The sequence below is a fragment of the Neovison vison genome, chromosome 7 (genome assembly GCF_020171115.1).
Source record: "Neovison vison isolate M4711 chromosome 7, ASM_NN_V1, whole genome shotgun sequence".
NCBI lineage: Eukaryota > Metazoa > Chordata > Mammalia > Carnivora > Mustelidae > Neogale > Neogale vison.
This window is the reverse complement of record NC_058097.1, coordinates 114,167,793-114,182,797: the sequence shown is the minus strand read 5'-3', so window position 1 is coordinate 114,182,797 and position 15,005 is coordinate 114,167,793. Positions and strand designations below refer to the sequence as shown.

At 37.3% G+C, this 15,005-nt stretch overlaps 1 protein-coding gene across 6 annotated transcripts in view; it reads right to left on the bottom strand.

Annotated features, from left to right (window-relative positions):
- CCDC15 (coiled-coil domain containing 15) overlaps positions 1 to 15,005 on the bottom strand; it is an 87,426-nt gene that overhangs the window by 57,660 nt on the left and 14,761 nt on the right. For 2 of the 6 annotated variants that reach the window (XM_044258130.1, XM_044258127.1), the window contains 6 exons: positions 8,167 to 8,280; positions 3,563 to 3,682; positions 2,218 to 2,850; positions 1,525 to 1,647; positions 1,154 to 1,276; positions 456 to 578 (listed from right to left, as the gene is read on the bottom strand). In XM_044258130.1, coding sequence (XP_044114065.1) covers positions 456 to 578; positions 1,154 to 1,276; positions 1,525 to 1,647; positions 2,218 to 2,850; positions 3,563 to 3,682; positions 8,167 to 8,280 — 1,236 coding nt within the window. Of the gene's footprint in view, positions 1 to 455; positions 579 to 1,153; positions 1,277 to 1,524; positions 1,648 to 2,217; positions 2,851 to 3,562; positions 3,683 to 8,166; positions 8,281 to 14,422; positions 14,472 to 15,005 lie in introns of those variants that run through there. The other 4 variants (XM_044258131.1, XM_044258129.1, XM_044258132.1 and 1 more) reach the window with 4 other exon arrangements.

Below are 15,005 nucleotides of genomic sequence, written 5' to 3'. Positions count from 1 at the left end.
AAGTTCAGAGAGCTCTGTGGCGGGAAATGGCTTGTTTTAATCCTTCCTCATTACTGGTGTGCAAACTGGTAGAGCAGAATATTTGGTTTGATGTATTGCTTCAGCTGGCCAAGAGGAGAAGGTCTTCAGTATTTATAAAGCTAAATGCAGAAAGTCAAATATGCTCCAGGATGTGAGTTTATGCAGAATGATCTACTGTTAACCAACCAACATTATACAAACCCTGTCTTTTGGCCAACCCAAACGACAGATATGCTTTCTCACCTGGACAGACTTTAGGTCTGGCACATTTTGAAATAACTGAAAATGTTAGGCTCTTTGCCTCACTCTAGAAGCTTTAAATTTTATGTAGCCTACCTCTGAACTAGCTTGAGAAGCTTCAACCCAAATCTTAAGTCATTTCATCTCTGTTACTCTTTTAGGAAGGAAAGTTTTCCCCCTGTATTCTGCTCTACCTGTTCTCTAGGGGAAGCTCGATCCCGGGTTTTAGGTTCAACATACTGAGGATACTCCAGAGGTAATTCATCACTCATTCTCTCTGCTCTCATAAAAGATGGAAGTTGCTTGACACACATGTTCTAAAGGAATAAAGATAAAAAAGCAAACTGTCTGACAAGGGCAACAAGCTAATCATAGTATCATAGGCTTCAAGGAGAACTCCAGGGAAATTGTACCAGGTGAGGATAATCTGATACATTTTAACTTGAACAAGGATATAATACTTTTATTTTACGCCTTTTTTTTTTTTTTTTTTTTTTTAGGATGCAACAGTTTTAGCTCAACTCTGTAGACCTGAATTTTTTATCTTAAACCGTGGACCAAGTAGTCTGACAAACTCCCCATACATTAAGTAATTTAGGATCTGCCACATCTTCCTACACTGTTCATATAGGGACAGCATGTTTGTGGTTATACCATGTGGGCTTTAGCAGAAGTTGTAGTATAATCTTAGTAAACTAAAATAGTTTGGTTCTACAATAAGAATGTGAATGTGATTTATCAACCTTCTAAATGACAGAACTGATTTGACTGATAGAGTTCATCAGACCAGGGTCTTCTGCACCTGTTTCTATATTTCACATTACCAATTATTGAGAATATATAAAATCCAGTTACTTTATCTCCTATTTATCTCCTTTTTATTCTGCTCTACCTGATCTCTGATGAAGGTCTGGTCCTGGAGTTTAGGAGGCAGATACTGATAACCTGCCAGAGAACAGTCTTCTCTTCCTTTTTCACTTGACACATCAGAATAGGACTCCTTGAAGCGTACTTTCTAAAAGAAAACAAAAACACTAATTATAACTTGTCCAGTAGGAATAATATGATAGTAGTAATACTACAGGCTTTATTGAGGGCCTTAACTAATTTTTCTAACTCAAGATAATGTGAAATAGGGAATAAAGCAGAAAGCCATACTTTTTGTCATTTGTAAAGTCTAGCTGAGAACAACCTTTGCAAGTTTCAAACTAAAATCCTGAACAATTCAGTTCCTGTTGGTCTCTCTCCTTTTTTCTGTTCTACCTTGTCCCTGGTGGAAGTCTGATCTTGATGCCTGGGTGGAAGATCCTGCTGGACATCCAGAGGAAATGCCTCTCTCCCTCTTGGGCCTATCAAAATTGATGCTGGCTGCTTCAAACCGGTTTCCTAAAGAAAGAACACAAAATACCAATTGTTCAGTTAAGAAAGACAGGTTAACCAATACTTTAGGCTGCAGTGAGAATTCTGGCATTAACTAAGGTCAGAATATAACTGAACATGATATGAAAAAAAGAAAACACTATATTCTGTTCCACATAAGCCCAGTTATAGCCCTATGTAATTTGCTTCCTGTTGGTCCCTTTCTTCTTATTTTTGGCCTAACTGATCTCTGCTGGAGGGCTGAACTTGGAACCTGAGTAGTAAAAGATACTGTTGCACACTTGTGGGCAACTCCCTTTTCCATCTTTCAGCTGTCAAAGCAGATAATGGCTGCTAGAAATATTTTTCCTAATAAAGACTTAAAAAAAAAAAAGTAAATTGTCAATTAAGTGGTAATGTGCTGCTGATAATACTTTAACATTTAATGAGAACCCCAGACTTCTGAGGAATTTATGAGGAAACTATTTTTTCCAAATATGACTCTCCAAATCAGCTGCAATTTAGTCCTCACAAATCCCACCCCAAAATTTAAGTAGATATTTCTTCTTATTATATCTCCTTTCCACTCTGTTTTACCTGCTCTCTGGGTAGAAAATGCTGATGCTGGTCTTTTAGTAGAAAATCCTGGTCCTGAAATTTAGATTGACTATTCTGGTCTTCGGGGAGCACATGATGGTCTTTGGGTGGAAAATGCTGGTCCTGACATTCGGGTAGAATATTCTGGTCTTTCAGTAGAAGATCCTGGTCTTTAAGTAGAAAGTCCTGGTCCTGACATCTGGTTAGAATATTCTGGTCTTTGGGAAGAACACACTGTTCTTTGGGTAGCAAATCCTGGACTTCAGATACAATACTCTCATCTTCTAGTTCAATATTCTGGGCTTCTGGCATAATACCCTGAGTTTTTATCTTAATAGCCTGGGCTTTAGGCTCAATAGGCTGCGCTTTGGGCTCAGCAGCTTGGCTTTCCAGCTCAATAGCTGGGATACTGAGCTTTGGCTCAACACTCTTGGCTTCTGGTTCAACACTCTCAGCTTCTAGCTCAACACTCTGGACTACTGTCAAATCACCCTCAGCTTCCAGCAGATCACCTTGGCCTTCTGGAAGATAATCCTGGGCTTCTGGCAGAATATTCTGAAGGCCCTGAAGATCTAATTGCTTTTGTTCTTCCTTTTTCATCACGGCAAATAATGGATTTTTGAACTGTACTTTCTAAAAGTGAACATAAACATCAAACATAGAATGCCAGGTAGTAGCAACACTCTAGGTTTTCCATAAGATTCCTAAAATAATCTCAAAAAGATACAGTAGTTAGGGGCTTCTGGGTAGCTCAGTGGGTTAAGCATCTGCCTGAAGCTCAGGTCATGATCCCAGGGTTCTGAAATTGAGAGCCCCGTGTCAGGCTCCCTCCTTAGTGGGGAGCCTGTCTTTCCCTCTCCATCTGCCCCTCCCCCTGCTCAAGCTTTCTCTTTCAGTCTTGTGCTCTCTCTCTCTCTTTCTCACTCTCTTCCAAATAAATAAATAAAATCTTAGAAAAAAGACAAAGGGGCGCCTGGGTGGCTCAGTGCGTTAAGTGTCTGCCTTCGGCTCAGGGCATGATCCCAGGGTACTGGAATTGAGCCCTTGTCAGGCTCACTGCCACTGGGGAGCCTATGTCTCCCTCTCCCTCTTCCTGCTGCTCCCCCTGTTTGTGCTTGCTCATGCTCTCTTTCTCTTGCTCTCTTTCAAATAAATAAAATCTTTAAAACAATAAAAATTTAAAAAGATACTGTAGTCAAACAAATTACTAGAATAAAACAGGAAATTTTCATCTTTGCTCAACTTAACAATACCTAAACCTATATTCCCAAACTAGTACAATATGGCAACCCAAATCACACTTAGTTTAACTTCTATTTTACAATCTCCTTTCACTCTGCTTTACCTGAACTCTGCTGAAAGGTTTGTTCCTGTCTTCAGAAAAGAGAGAATGCTGGTCTTCCCAAAACAAATTTTCTGCCTCCTTATCTGTCGTAATAGATGAAGATTCCTCAGAGTCAGGTTCCTACAAAACGACATAATCAACAATGAAAAAAAGTATCTATTACAGGTAGAAACAATGTGATTACAATAAAATCCTGGGATTCAGCACACTATTAATATAATTTGGTAGGTCAATATAATCAAATATTATAAAAACAGGACATTACAAAAGAAGCATAAGACTATCTAATGAAAACTATAAAACACTGTTGAAAGAAATTTAAAAAGATCTAAATAAACAGAAAGACATCCCATGTTCATGGATCTCAGAAGATAATATTAAGACATTGATAAACTCTCAGTCAACTGGTTTTCAACAAGAGTGGCAAGAAAATCCAATGGAAAAAGAATAGTTTTCCACAAATGGTACTGGGACAAGTGGATATCTACATGGAAAAGAATTAAGTTAAAACACTTCCTCACCACATATAAAAATTTACTCAAAATAGGTTGTAGGCTTAAATGTAAGAAATAAAATTATAAAATTTTTAGGACACATAGCAGAAATTATTAATGACCTTGGATTAAGCAATGATTTACTACATACTACATTAAAAGCACAAGCAACACAAAAAAAAATAGATAAATTAAGCAACACCAGAATTAAAAATTTTATATAAATGATAGCATTAAGAAAGTGAAATGACAACCTACAGAATGGAAAAAAATATTTGCAAATCATGGGTATCTGATAAGGGACATGTATCCAGAATATATAAAGAACACTTATAACTCAATAATAAAAAACCCAAATACCCCAATTAAAAAATGGACACATCTGAATAGACATTATCTCCATAAGAGACATATAAATGGGTGTATAAGCACATGAAAAGATACTCAAGATCATAAGTCATCAGGAAAACACAAAACGAAAGTACAGTGAGATATCACCTCACATCAGTAGGATGGTTATAATAAAAAAGATGGACAATAATAAGTATTGGTGAGGATGTCGGGAATATATTGCTGATGGAAAACAGCTTGTCAGTTCCTTAAAATATTAAACACAGAGTTAGCCTAGGATCCCAAAATTTCATTACTAAAGAAATGAATGTCCACACAACATGTTTATAAGTGTTTGTGGCAGTCATTTACAAAGGCATAGAAGTCCATCAACTGATGAATGCATATACCAAACGTGATATAGCCATAAAAGGAATATTATTTGGGAATAAAAAGGAATGAAGTACTGATACATTCTACAACATAATGAAAACATGCAAAGTGAAAGAAGCCTGTCACAAAAGACTGTATATTATATGATTCCATTTAGATGAAATGCCCAGAATGAGCAAATCTATACAGATAGCAAGTAGGTTAGTGGTTTCTTAGGACTAGGGGTAGGGAAAGGGGGGAATGGGAAGTGACAGCTAATGGGAATAGGATTTTTTTTTTAGGGGTGAAGAAAGTGTTCTAAATTAGATTATGTCGACAATTGTACAAACTGGTGAATATACTAAAAACCACTGACAATTATACTTTAACTTTTCAGTGTTCCAAGATTCAGTGTTTATGCACCACACCCAGTGCTCCATGCAATACAAAACGTATACTTTTTTTTTTTTTAAGATTTTATTTATTTATATGACAGAGAAAGACACAGCAAGAGAGGGAACAGAAGCAGGGGGAGTGGGAGAGGGAGAAGCAGGCTTCCCGCCAAACAGGAAGCCCGATATGGGGCTCAATCCCAGGGATCATGACCCGAGCCGAAGGCAGAGGCTTAACCCACTGAGCCACCCAGGTGCCCCCAAAATGTATACTTTAAATGGGTAAATTGTGTGGTAGATAAATTATATCCCAATGGAACTGTTAGGAAAAAAAATACTGGACATTAGAATCTTAACCCTTAAACCCAGACTTAATTAGCTGTGGACAGCTCTAATAAGCCATTTTTTTCCTTTTTTTTTAAGATTTTATTTATTTATTTGACAGACAGAGATCACAAGTAGGCAGAGAGGCAGGCAGAGAGAGAGGGGGAAGCAGGCTCCCCGCTGAGCAGAGAGCCCGATGTGGGGCTCAATCCCAAGATCCCGGGACCATGACCTGAGCTGAAGGCAGAGATTTAACCCACTGAGTCACCCAGGCGCCCCTTCCTTTTTTTAAATTTTTTTTTTCTTCAAGATTCTATTTATTTATTTGACAGAGAGAGACACAGCGAGAGAGAGAACACAAGCAGGGGGAGTGGGAGAGGGAGAAGCAGGCTTCCTGCCAAGCAGGGACCCAGAAGTAAGGATACAGGGCTCAATCCCAGAACCCTGAGATCATGACGGAAGCCGAAGGCAGATGCTTAACAATGCAGCCACCCAGGCACCCCTCCCTTTATTCTTTACATTGCGCTCCCTGATTTTCTATAAATTTCTGGTAATGCAAAGTAGTTAAAAGACCAAAGACCTTGATGGACCTGAAAGGTCAACTGTCTTCTTGTTCCTATATTTATCTTGAGGGATGATGGTTTTCTACAAAGTGCTTTCTGAAAAAAAATAATACAAGTATAGATGGTCTAGAGAAAGCAAGATGCTCATGATACTAAGTTGAGTTTTTGTGAAAGATCTGGAATGATCTTAACAGATGAGGATGGTTTAATATAGAATAAAGAAAAACAAGTGGTTGAATTCTACTTCAGATTTACAAACAAATCACTCACACACAAACATGGAGTGAAATAAGCTGCTAGAATATATTAACTTTATAAATGACAATTTGTTCCTATCCCAGCCAGGATCAATTTTAAGAGGCTTATGATTTTGTCTTGGTGACCTGACAGTGTGCAAGCAAATATATCTTCTATTTGTATCTCTAAATCTGGAATAACAATAACAACCAGACAGATTCTAAGGTCAGTAAAAATAAGTCTAACAAGGAAATGAAACCAGAGTTCAACTGGGTTATAGATTATGTCCTTTCTGACTGGCAGATTTCCACTTCACACAACGGGGGGGGGGGTAGAAAACTGTTCACATTTGAGGGAAAGACCACATACTTGATATAAGAAATACAAAAAATTACACTAATTTATTTTATCATTCTCATTTCTATGGAATAGGTATTTCCAATGTCTTAGTTGAAAAATACACATGCATTCTTTGGAAGCAGCAATCAGTCTGAATTCATCATCACCATCATCATAATGAATTAGATTTAAATGGCATCTTTGATGTATAAAACTCGTTTATACAGGATGTTATCTCAGACTTAATCCTTTCCCTTCTACTGAATATTTCAGTAAAACCTGTAAACAGTACTTTTTCTGGAAAAACATCAACTGAAAGGTTTGAACATGTTTCACACAATATAAAATATGAGTCTCTAGGATCTGATAACTCTCTTTTTCTGGTTTACTAGAATGTGTCCAATCACTTCATTCTAACAGTACTCTGGAGTCAGTCGAATGTCATGAACTGGAGTTGCCAAATCCACAGGTATGAAAATTGTCCAAAATACCAGCCATGAAAAAGAATTTAGGTACAAAAGAATATCTTGAGAATCATAATATGGCAATGCTAGAAAAAGGTAACCATACTGAATGTATCTGAGACAAAATGCCACCATATATGACACAAACACCCATGCCCGCTTGTTTCTTATATTTAACCATGTCTTAATTACCACTGAAGGAAAAGACACTGTAAATTAGTATTCTACAAACTGCAAACAAAAAAGACACAAACGTTTTTGGTGGTTGTGTTGAGATACTTAAGGAAAAGAATACAAAAAATATAATATATATACAATCTAGGAAGCAAAATTAAGAACTAAGTAAGGGACAGAGGTGATCATGGCCAAAAAAAGAGCAAAAAAGATGAAATGGTCCATTTTACTAAGTGCTGCCTATCAAAATTTGAAATTAATGCCAAAATGAGTAAACACAGGAAAATACATGAGTTTGTTTTTAGCACATAAAATATGTGCACTCTGGAAAGTTTTTAAAATAGAGAAAGCCGAGAGAAAAAAATAAAAATCATCTGTAGTAATGCTAACCAGAAATAGTCAGTATTAACCTCTTGGTCCATTTCTTTCCAGGCTTTTGTCTCTGCACACAGCATTCCCTCCCAATCTCTTTATTTTGCTTTATTTTTTTATACACTTATCATTTGAAATTATATTCTACATTTATTTTCTTCCCTACAAGCACAGAAGCTCCTTGCAGGATCTTTATCTATCTTTTCTCTATTCCAAGTCCTGCTTCTAGAACAATGCCTGACAACTATAATCATTCCATAAATGTTGGCTGAATAAAGTTTTTTAATTGAGAATATATTGTATATAATTTTATATCCTACTTTTTTCCCTTAACTTTGTATCACAATTTCCCTTGTCTTCGTATCACGAAAGCATGATCATTTTTAGAATAGCTATATGTGGATATACCATAATTTTTTAACCATTCCCTACTATTGGATATTTCAGATTATTTCCAATTACTTTTACAGCTTTAAATAATGTTGAGATATAAATAAATCTTTATCTGTACTTTTAAAAATAATTTATTAGAAATTAATTTACCTCTTGTGGGGGAGAGGTTTCCCTTCTACTGTCTGCAAACACTGATGCATTTTTTTTATTCACAGTCTTAAAGGATGCCAGCCGGTGACGGGCCTGTTTCATGGTTTGACTAAGCTGCCAGGAAAAGGGAAAAAAGAACAAACAAAAACAGGCTAAAGTTTTAATACCGAATTCACTAAGTGTTCCAAGAGGAAAAAAAGGCCCCTATTATTAAAAAATGCCAGACCTAAGACAAGAGGATTACCTGCAAAGGAGACTTTGGTCTGCTGATAGTATTTTAACATGATTTTCATTATTCTAAAACACTACATTTCATAACTTGATTTAAGTGTTGTTATTCAAATTGTTTTTTTTACCAACATACGCTTTGTGCTAATAAGAATGTACGCAAAAATATCAGAACTTGAGAGTTTGAATTAATAAACTTGGAAATGATTGAGCAGATACATTCCTAACCTTCCGTTCACCTTCTCTATAAGAAGTTATTTCTTCACTTAGTCCTTGCATGCCTAATCACTTTTATCACTCCTTGCTAGAAGACTCCATTCCTAGTCCCTCTAAAATTCTGTTTTCCTATTTACAAGAATTCCTTCTTCACCCCTAACATTTGAAGACTGTAGCTATTTAGTTTTTTCTCAAATCCCCCTTCTTTCAGGAAGCCTTTCTATTAACTCAGAACACAAACTCAAACATCTCAACCCATTTGTTTCAAGTACTTGAAATAATAGCCGATAATAAGTATTAATATAAAATATGCTGACCTTGTGTTCATTCCTTCTATCTACCTAGTAATTTCATTAAGCATCTATTTTGATTCCTTTTTCAGAGAAGCAAATATTTTATTTTTCACAAATCTGCACAGAATGTTCCCTTAAAGAAAATACAGAAATAAACAAAGTACCATTTTTTAGGCTGAGCCCTACATCATGAGGAAAAAAAGTATATCCCTATACTACTCAGTAAAAAACACTTGATTTAAGTGTTGTTATTCAAATTGTTTTTTTTACCAACATACGCTTTGTGCTAATAAGAATGTACGCAAAATATCAGAACTTGAGAGTTTGAATTAACTCTGGAAAACCAGGACCAGTTCTAACCCATCCAGTAAAAGTTTAATGATATCAATTCTCCCTTGAAGGCAAATCATGACCACGATTTCCAGATATAAATAACAAACACCTTGATTTTTACTAATAGTGAGGTAGGGATAAAAACATTCTCACTACCAGCACAGTTTCCTTACAGTAAATCACCTCTGTTCTGCCCCTGCTTTCAAAGATCTACACCTCCAGGGTGCCTGGGTGGCACAGTGGGTTAAGCCTCTGCCTGCAGCTCAGGTCATGGTCTCAGGGTCCTGGGATCAAGTCCCACATCGGGCTCTCTGCTCAGCAGGGAGCCTGCATCCCTCCCCCCCCCCCGCCGCTGCCAGCTGCTCTGCCTACCTGTGATCTCTCTCTGTCAAATAAATAAATAAAACCTTTAAAGGTCTACACCTCCAGCCAGAGAAATCAGCTTGAAACATTATTCTTTATTCTGCTAAGAGGAAGACTTCTAAATTTGGTTAGCAGAGTGGCTAAAGGAGTCAAGATAGAGATAATCATATTGCAAAAAGAGATCCATATGCAGCTGAGGTTATGAAAAATACAGAGCCACACATATGCCTGCTTTTACTCATTACCAAGTATGGTAAATGTTATTGCCTTGCACAATGTGACTGAGGATTCAAAATACGTACTGTAACAGATATGAAATAAGGATATATAATGTTCATCTCCCATCAACTCCAACCCTCTAATAGAGTCACAAATTGATTTTAGTCCCTTAAGCAGGATATTTCCACTGGTCCAGCAGTTGGGATATACATTATAGTCTTTCCATTTCTGTTATTACCATAACCCTTCATCAAGCCTCAACCTGAAGGCCCTTTCAAGGACCAGCTATGAGGACAGTAACAGGCTGAATAATGGACACCCAAAGACACTAGGTCCTCATCCCTGAAACCTATAAATGTTACTCTATAAGGAAAAAGGGTCTTTGCAGGTATCATTAAGTTAAGGCTCTCGAGATGAGGAGATAATCTTGGGCTATCCACAGGGGCCCTAAGTGCCATCCCAACTGTCATTATGAGAAAGAGGTAGAAGAAGATCTGGCCTACAGAAGAAGAAAAGGTAAAGATAGAAGCAGGGATTGGTATGATGTAGCCACAAGAAAAGGAATGCAGCAGACACCAAAAACTGGAAGAGTCAAGGAAAAAATTTTATCCTAGAATCTGTGGCAGAGGCCCTGCTGACACCTTGATTCTGGCTCAGTGAAACTGATTTTGGACTTCCGGCCTCCAGAACTTCGAGAAAAGAAATTTGTCATTCCAAGCCAATAAGTTTGAGGTAATCTGTTACAGCAGCCACAGGAAACTTTTACAAGCACCAAAGTGAATGTTAATAAGCATTAAACAAAAACATAGAAAAGAGGGAGATGTTACAAATCAAATTATTATTAAGTGGGCATCCCAAGCTATAGGCTTGCCAGTAACATAGATCTTCCTCAAAAAGGCAGGCTGGGCCAGTGAAGATTCCTTATCTTATATAAATGAACTAGGAAGTATGAAAAGTCAAGACAGAAATGAACCTAAAGGTCCAAAGCTAGAGAAAAGAGGCTAAAGGAGCCCATGTATGCCAAAGTTTCAGAGCTGTGATGATAAGAATACGAGTTAGTAGAAAATTAAGCAAATAAGGGAGAAGCATACATATAAAGACAGGGCAACCAACTCTGCCACTTTGCCTGGAACTGTCCAGGTTTAACACTGAAGGTCTCATGTCCTCAGATAATGAGGAAAGGTGGGTCACCCTATGAGGATGACTGAATCAATCAAATTAATGATTAAATATTAGTGGGAAGATCAAAGATCCCATGCTGCGTGACCAATGGAACTACCTGAGATTTAGAAAAATTGTCTGGCCACATACTTCTTGAGGGAGTTTAGATTTGTGTGAGTTTCTGATTTGTCTTTATTATCCCGTGCATATTCCTAAAATAAAACAAATTTTTGTAGCCAAAGAGCCAAACTTAAACATTAGTTTTTCAATGACAGATTACAGAAAACTTATCAGGTGATTTCACATTCTTTAACTGTTTCTTAATCACAAAATGAACTATTATTTCCAGGTTGAAAAAGCTGGAAAACCTGCACTATAAAGAGAGAATAAAAGTGAAAAATAAGGTAAGAGATTTGGTGAGAAATAAAAAGCTGAGGTATACCATGCTAAAAAATAGTGATAAACTTAATTGTGCATAAATAAAAAAGTTATTTCATGGTGAGAAAGAAACAATGATCAGTTGTTCTTCAATTCCCCACCAAAATGAAGCTACCAAGGGACACAACAGAAACTCAATCCCTAGAAATAAATACCAGTCTTAACAAAAAGCACGGGGCTTGGCTAGCTCTATTTTATGGGAACACTTGGAATTTCTTCTGGTTTTATGATTATAGTTCCTAACTTTGGGTACCTAATCTTATTTGTTTATTTTTTTAAGACTTTATTTATTTATTTGAGAGAGAGAGTGAGAGAGAGAGCATGAGACAGGAAAAGGTCAGAGGGAGAAGCAGACTCCCCATGGAGCTGAGAGTCGGATGTGGGACTCAATCCCAGGACTCCGGGATCATGACCTGAGCTGAAGGCAGTCACTCAACCAACTGAGCCACCCAGGTACCCTAGGTACCTAATCTTAATCTGTCTTAGAACAGGTAGGTAATACCAAGTATTACAAAAGTGGAGGATGGGGCATGGGTGCAGAATAAGAGAGGTCCTAGCAAAATCACATTTGGGGTATAGTGATATGTTCAGTTTTGATAGTCGTATTTGAAAAGAACACTGAAAAACTAAATAATATTCAGAAGAAATCAACCAAGATTATAATGACAGAAAACATTTGGAATTTAAGAATCAAAAAAGAAAAATGATAATTATAATCAAATACTTTAAGTTTCTTAGAGATGACCATGGTATTTTATTTTCTATTACTTAGAATACAAAACTAGACCCAATGGGTAAAAATTATAGGGAGAAGAATTTGCCTCAATACATTGAAAAAATACTTATAATTTCAAGACTTCTAAAAATGAAGTAGTCTAAAAAGTAGTCAATTGCTAAGCAGTGACAGTGTTCTAGCAGAAACTAGGCATTCATATATGAGACATTATAAAAAGAATTCCTTATAAAAAGAAAGGTTAGACTAGATAATGTCATTTCCAACATTTAATTAAAAATATACATAAATTCAAACATATTAGAAACTTCAAACATACAGAGAAGTAGACGGAAGCTATACTACAAAAAAGTTTTAACATTATCAGTTCCTGGCTAATGCTTTATCTATAATGCCCTGCTTCATCTCACCCTTATGTTATTTTTTTTTTTTTAGATTTTTTTTTTTTTTATTTGACAGAAAGAGATCACAAGTAGATGGAGAGGCAGGCAGAGAGAAAGGGAGAGAGGGAAGCAGGCTCCCCGCTCGGCAGGGAGCCCGATGTGGGACTCGATTCCAGGACCCTGAGATCATGATCCGAGCAGAAGGCAGCGGCTTAACCCACTGAGCCACCCAGGCGCCCACCCTTATGTTATTTTTTTTTAAGATTTTATTTATTGGGACGCCTGGGTGGCTCAGTTGGTTAAGCAGCTGCCTTCGGCTCAGGTCATGATCCCAGCGTCCTGGGATCAAGTCCTACATCGGGCTCCTTGCTCGGCAGGGAGCCTGCTTCTCCCTCTGCCTCTGCTGCCACTCTGTCTGCCTGTGCTCGCTCTCGCTCTCTCTCTCTGACAAATAAATAAATAAAATCTTTAAAAAAAAAAAAAGATTTTATTTATTTATTTGACAGATAGAGATCACAAGTAGGCAGAGAGGCAGGCAGAGAGAGAGAGAGAGGAGGAAGCAGGCTCCCTGCTGAGCAGAGAGCCCGATGTGGGGCTCGATCCCAGGACCCTGGGATCATGACCCAAGCCAAAGGCAGAGGCTTTAACCCACGGAGCCAGCCAAGCACCCCACCCTTACGTTATTCTTGAAGTATACCCCAGATATCAAGTCACGTCATCCTTAAGTATTTCAATATGTCAGATGAACAGGTAAAACCTTCCAACTCTAGGATTCTTTGTTTCTATCACTCCAAGACACAAGAAAATTGAAAAGTCACTGACACAAAGGAAGTGAATCACATTCACCATTTACTCAACCACTTCTAGATAAACCAAGGGAGTTAGTGCTTCAACAATGTCTCACTGTCTAGTTCTTAGTGACACCTAGTGGATAAAAACTGAAACAGAAACAGTAAAATTAAAAAGCATCTATTGTCATGATGTTGTAGGGGCAAAAGTTTGTAGGCTTAAAAAGTAGTTTAGGTCACCGAACATTCTTCAGTAGTTCAACTTCTAAGAAAAAACAACAGGGTATAAAAACTTTTGTTAAGTTTTGTAACATTTCAGGCTTTTCATAACCTGATTTCCTCCTACCTATCTAGCCTCATTTTCTGTTATTCTCCTCTGTAAATTATCAATTAGAATGGTTCCATCACATATTCCCAAATATACCAAGCTTATTACATATTTTAGACTTTTCATTGTTCCTCCTATCTCAAAATTCTCTTGAATTTACCAATTCAATTCACCTTATCAATTCAAAATACACATACAGCTCAATTCCACCTCTACCAGGAATTCTCCAACAAATATCTCTTTGAATTTTAAAATTTTGAATTCCCATAGCACAATTTTTCATTAAATACAGCAAATGTCTATATTATTATCTAATAGATTGGGGTCTGTTAGCTTTATATCTCTGCTTGGAAATACAACCCACGAAGGGTCCTATTTCACATTTCATTGGTATCTCTACAATGTTTAACAAACACAGTATATTCGAGTATCTGTGAACTGATGTGTGCTGCTTATGTATTATACAGATGAAGTAAAATCCTCACTAAGTGAGTATAGCTACGAGCACCATGAAGGCAACAACTGTGTCTTCATCTATGTTCTAGCCTTATACTTCACGCAGTGCCTGGCTCAATAAGTATTTCCTCAACAAATTGTTCATAATCTTAAAATGGGAAACAAATGATTTATAAAATGATTACTACAAATCAAGCAATGTCATAGTTTGGGGCAAAGAGAAAAAAATTTTTTAAGTATTTCAATATAACATGTGCTTTTTAATAAGCTTTTCCCTATTGACACTAACACCACCATCAGATTTGCTTCATACTTACGACTGAGCACACAAGCAGTTACAAATCCTTTATTTTCACATTATCATCATTTTCTTTTTTCTTTAAAGATTTATCTATTTTAAAGAGAAAGAGAGCAAGCCTGAGTGGGGGAAGGGTTAGAGGGAGAGAATTTTCAAGCAGACTCTCCCCTGGGCCCAGAGTCCCACACAAAGCTTGATCCCACAAACAATGAGATCATGACCTGAGCCGAAACCAACAGATGAGCACACAACCAACTGAGACACCCAAGCACCCCAAATAATCATCATCCACATTTTTGCTCTCCTCTCACTATCCCTAGAGATACGTTTTATTTTTTTTTAAGATTTTATTTATTTATTTGACAGCAAGAGACACAGCAAGAGAGAGAACAGAAGCAGGGGGAGTGGGAGAGGGAGAAGCAGGCTTCCTGCCCAGGGCTCTATCCCAGGACCCTGGGATCATGACCTGAGCCGAATGCAGATGCTTAATGACTGCGCCACCCAGGCGCCCCTCTAGAGATACATTTCAAATAAGTATAGTTCCCACAGCAGAGTTGAAGACTATGGTATTAAATGGACTAAAAGCTCATGGACACAAGGAG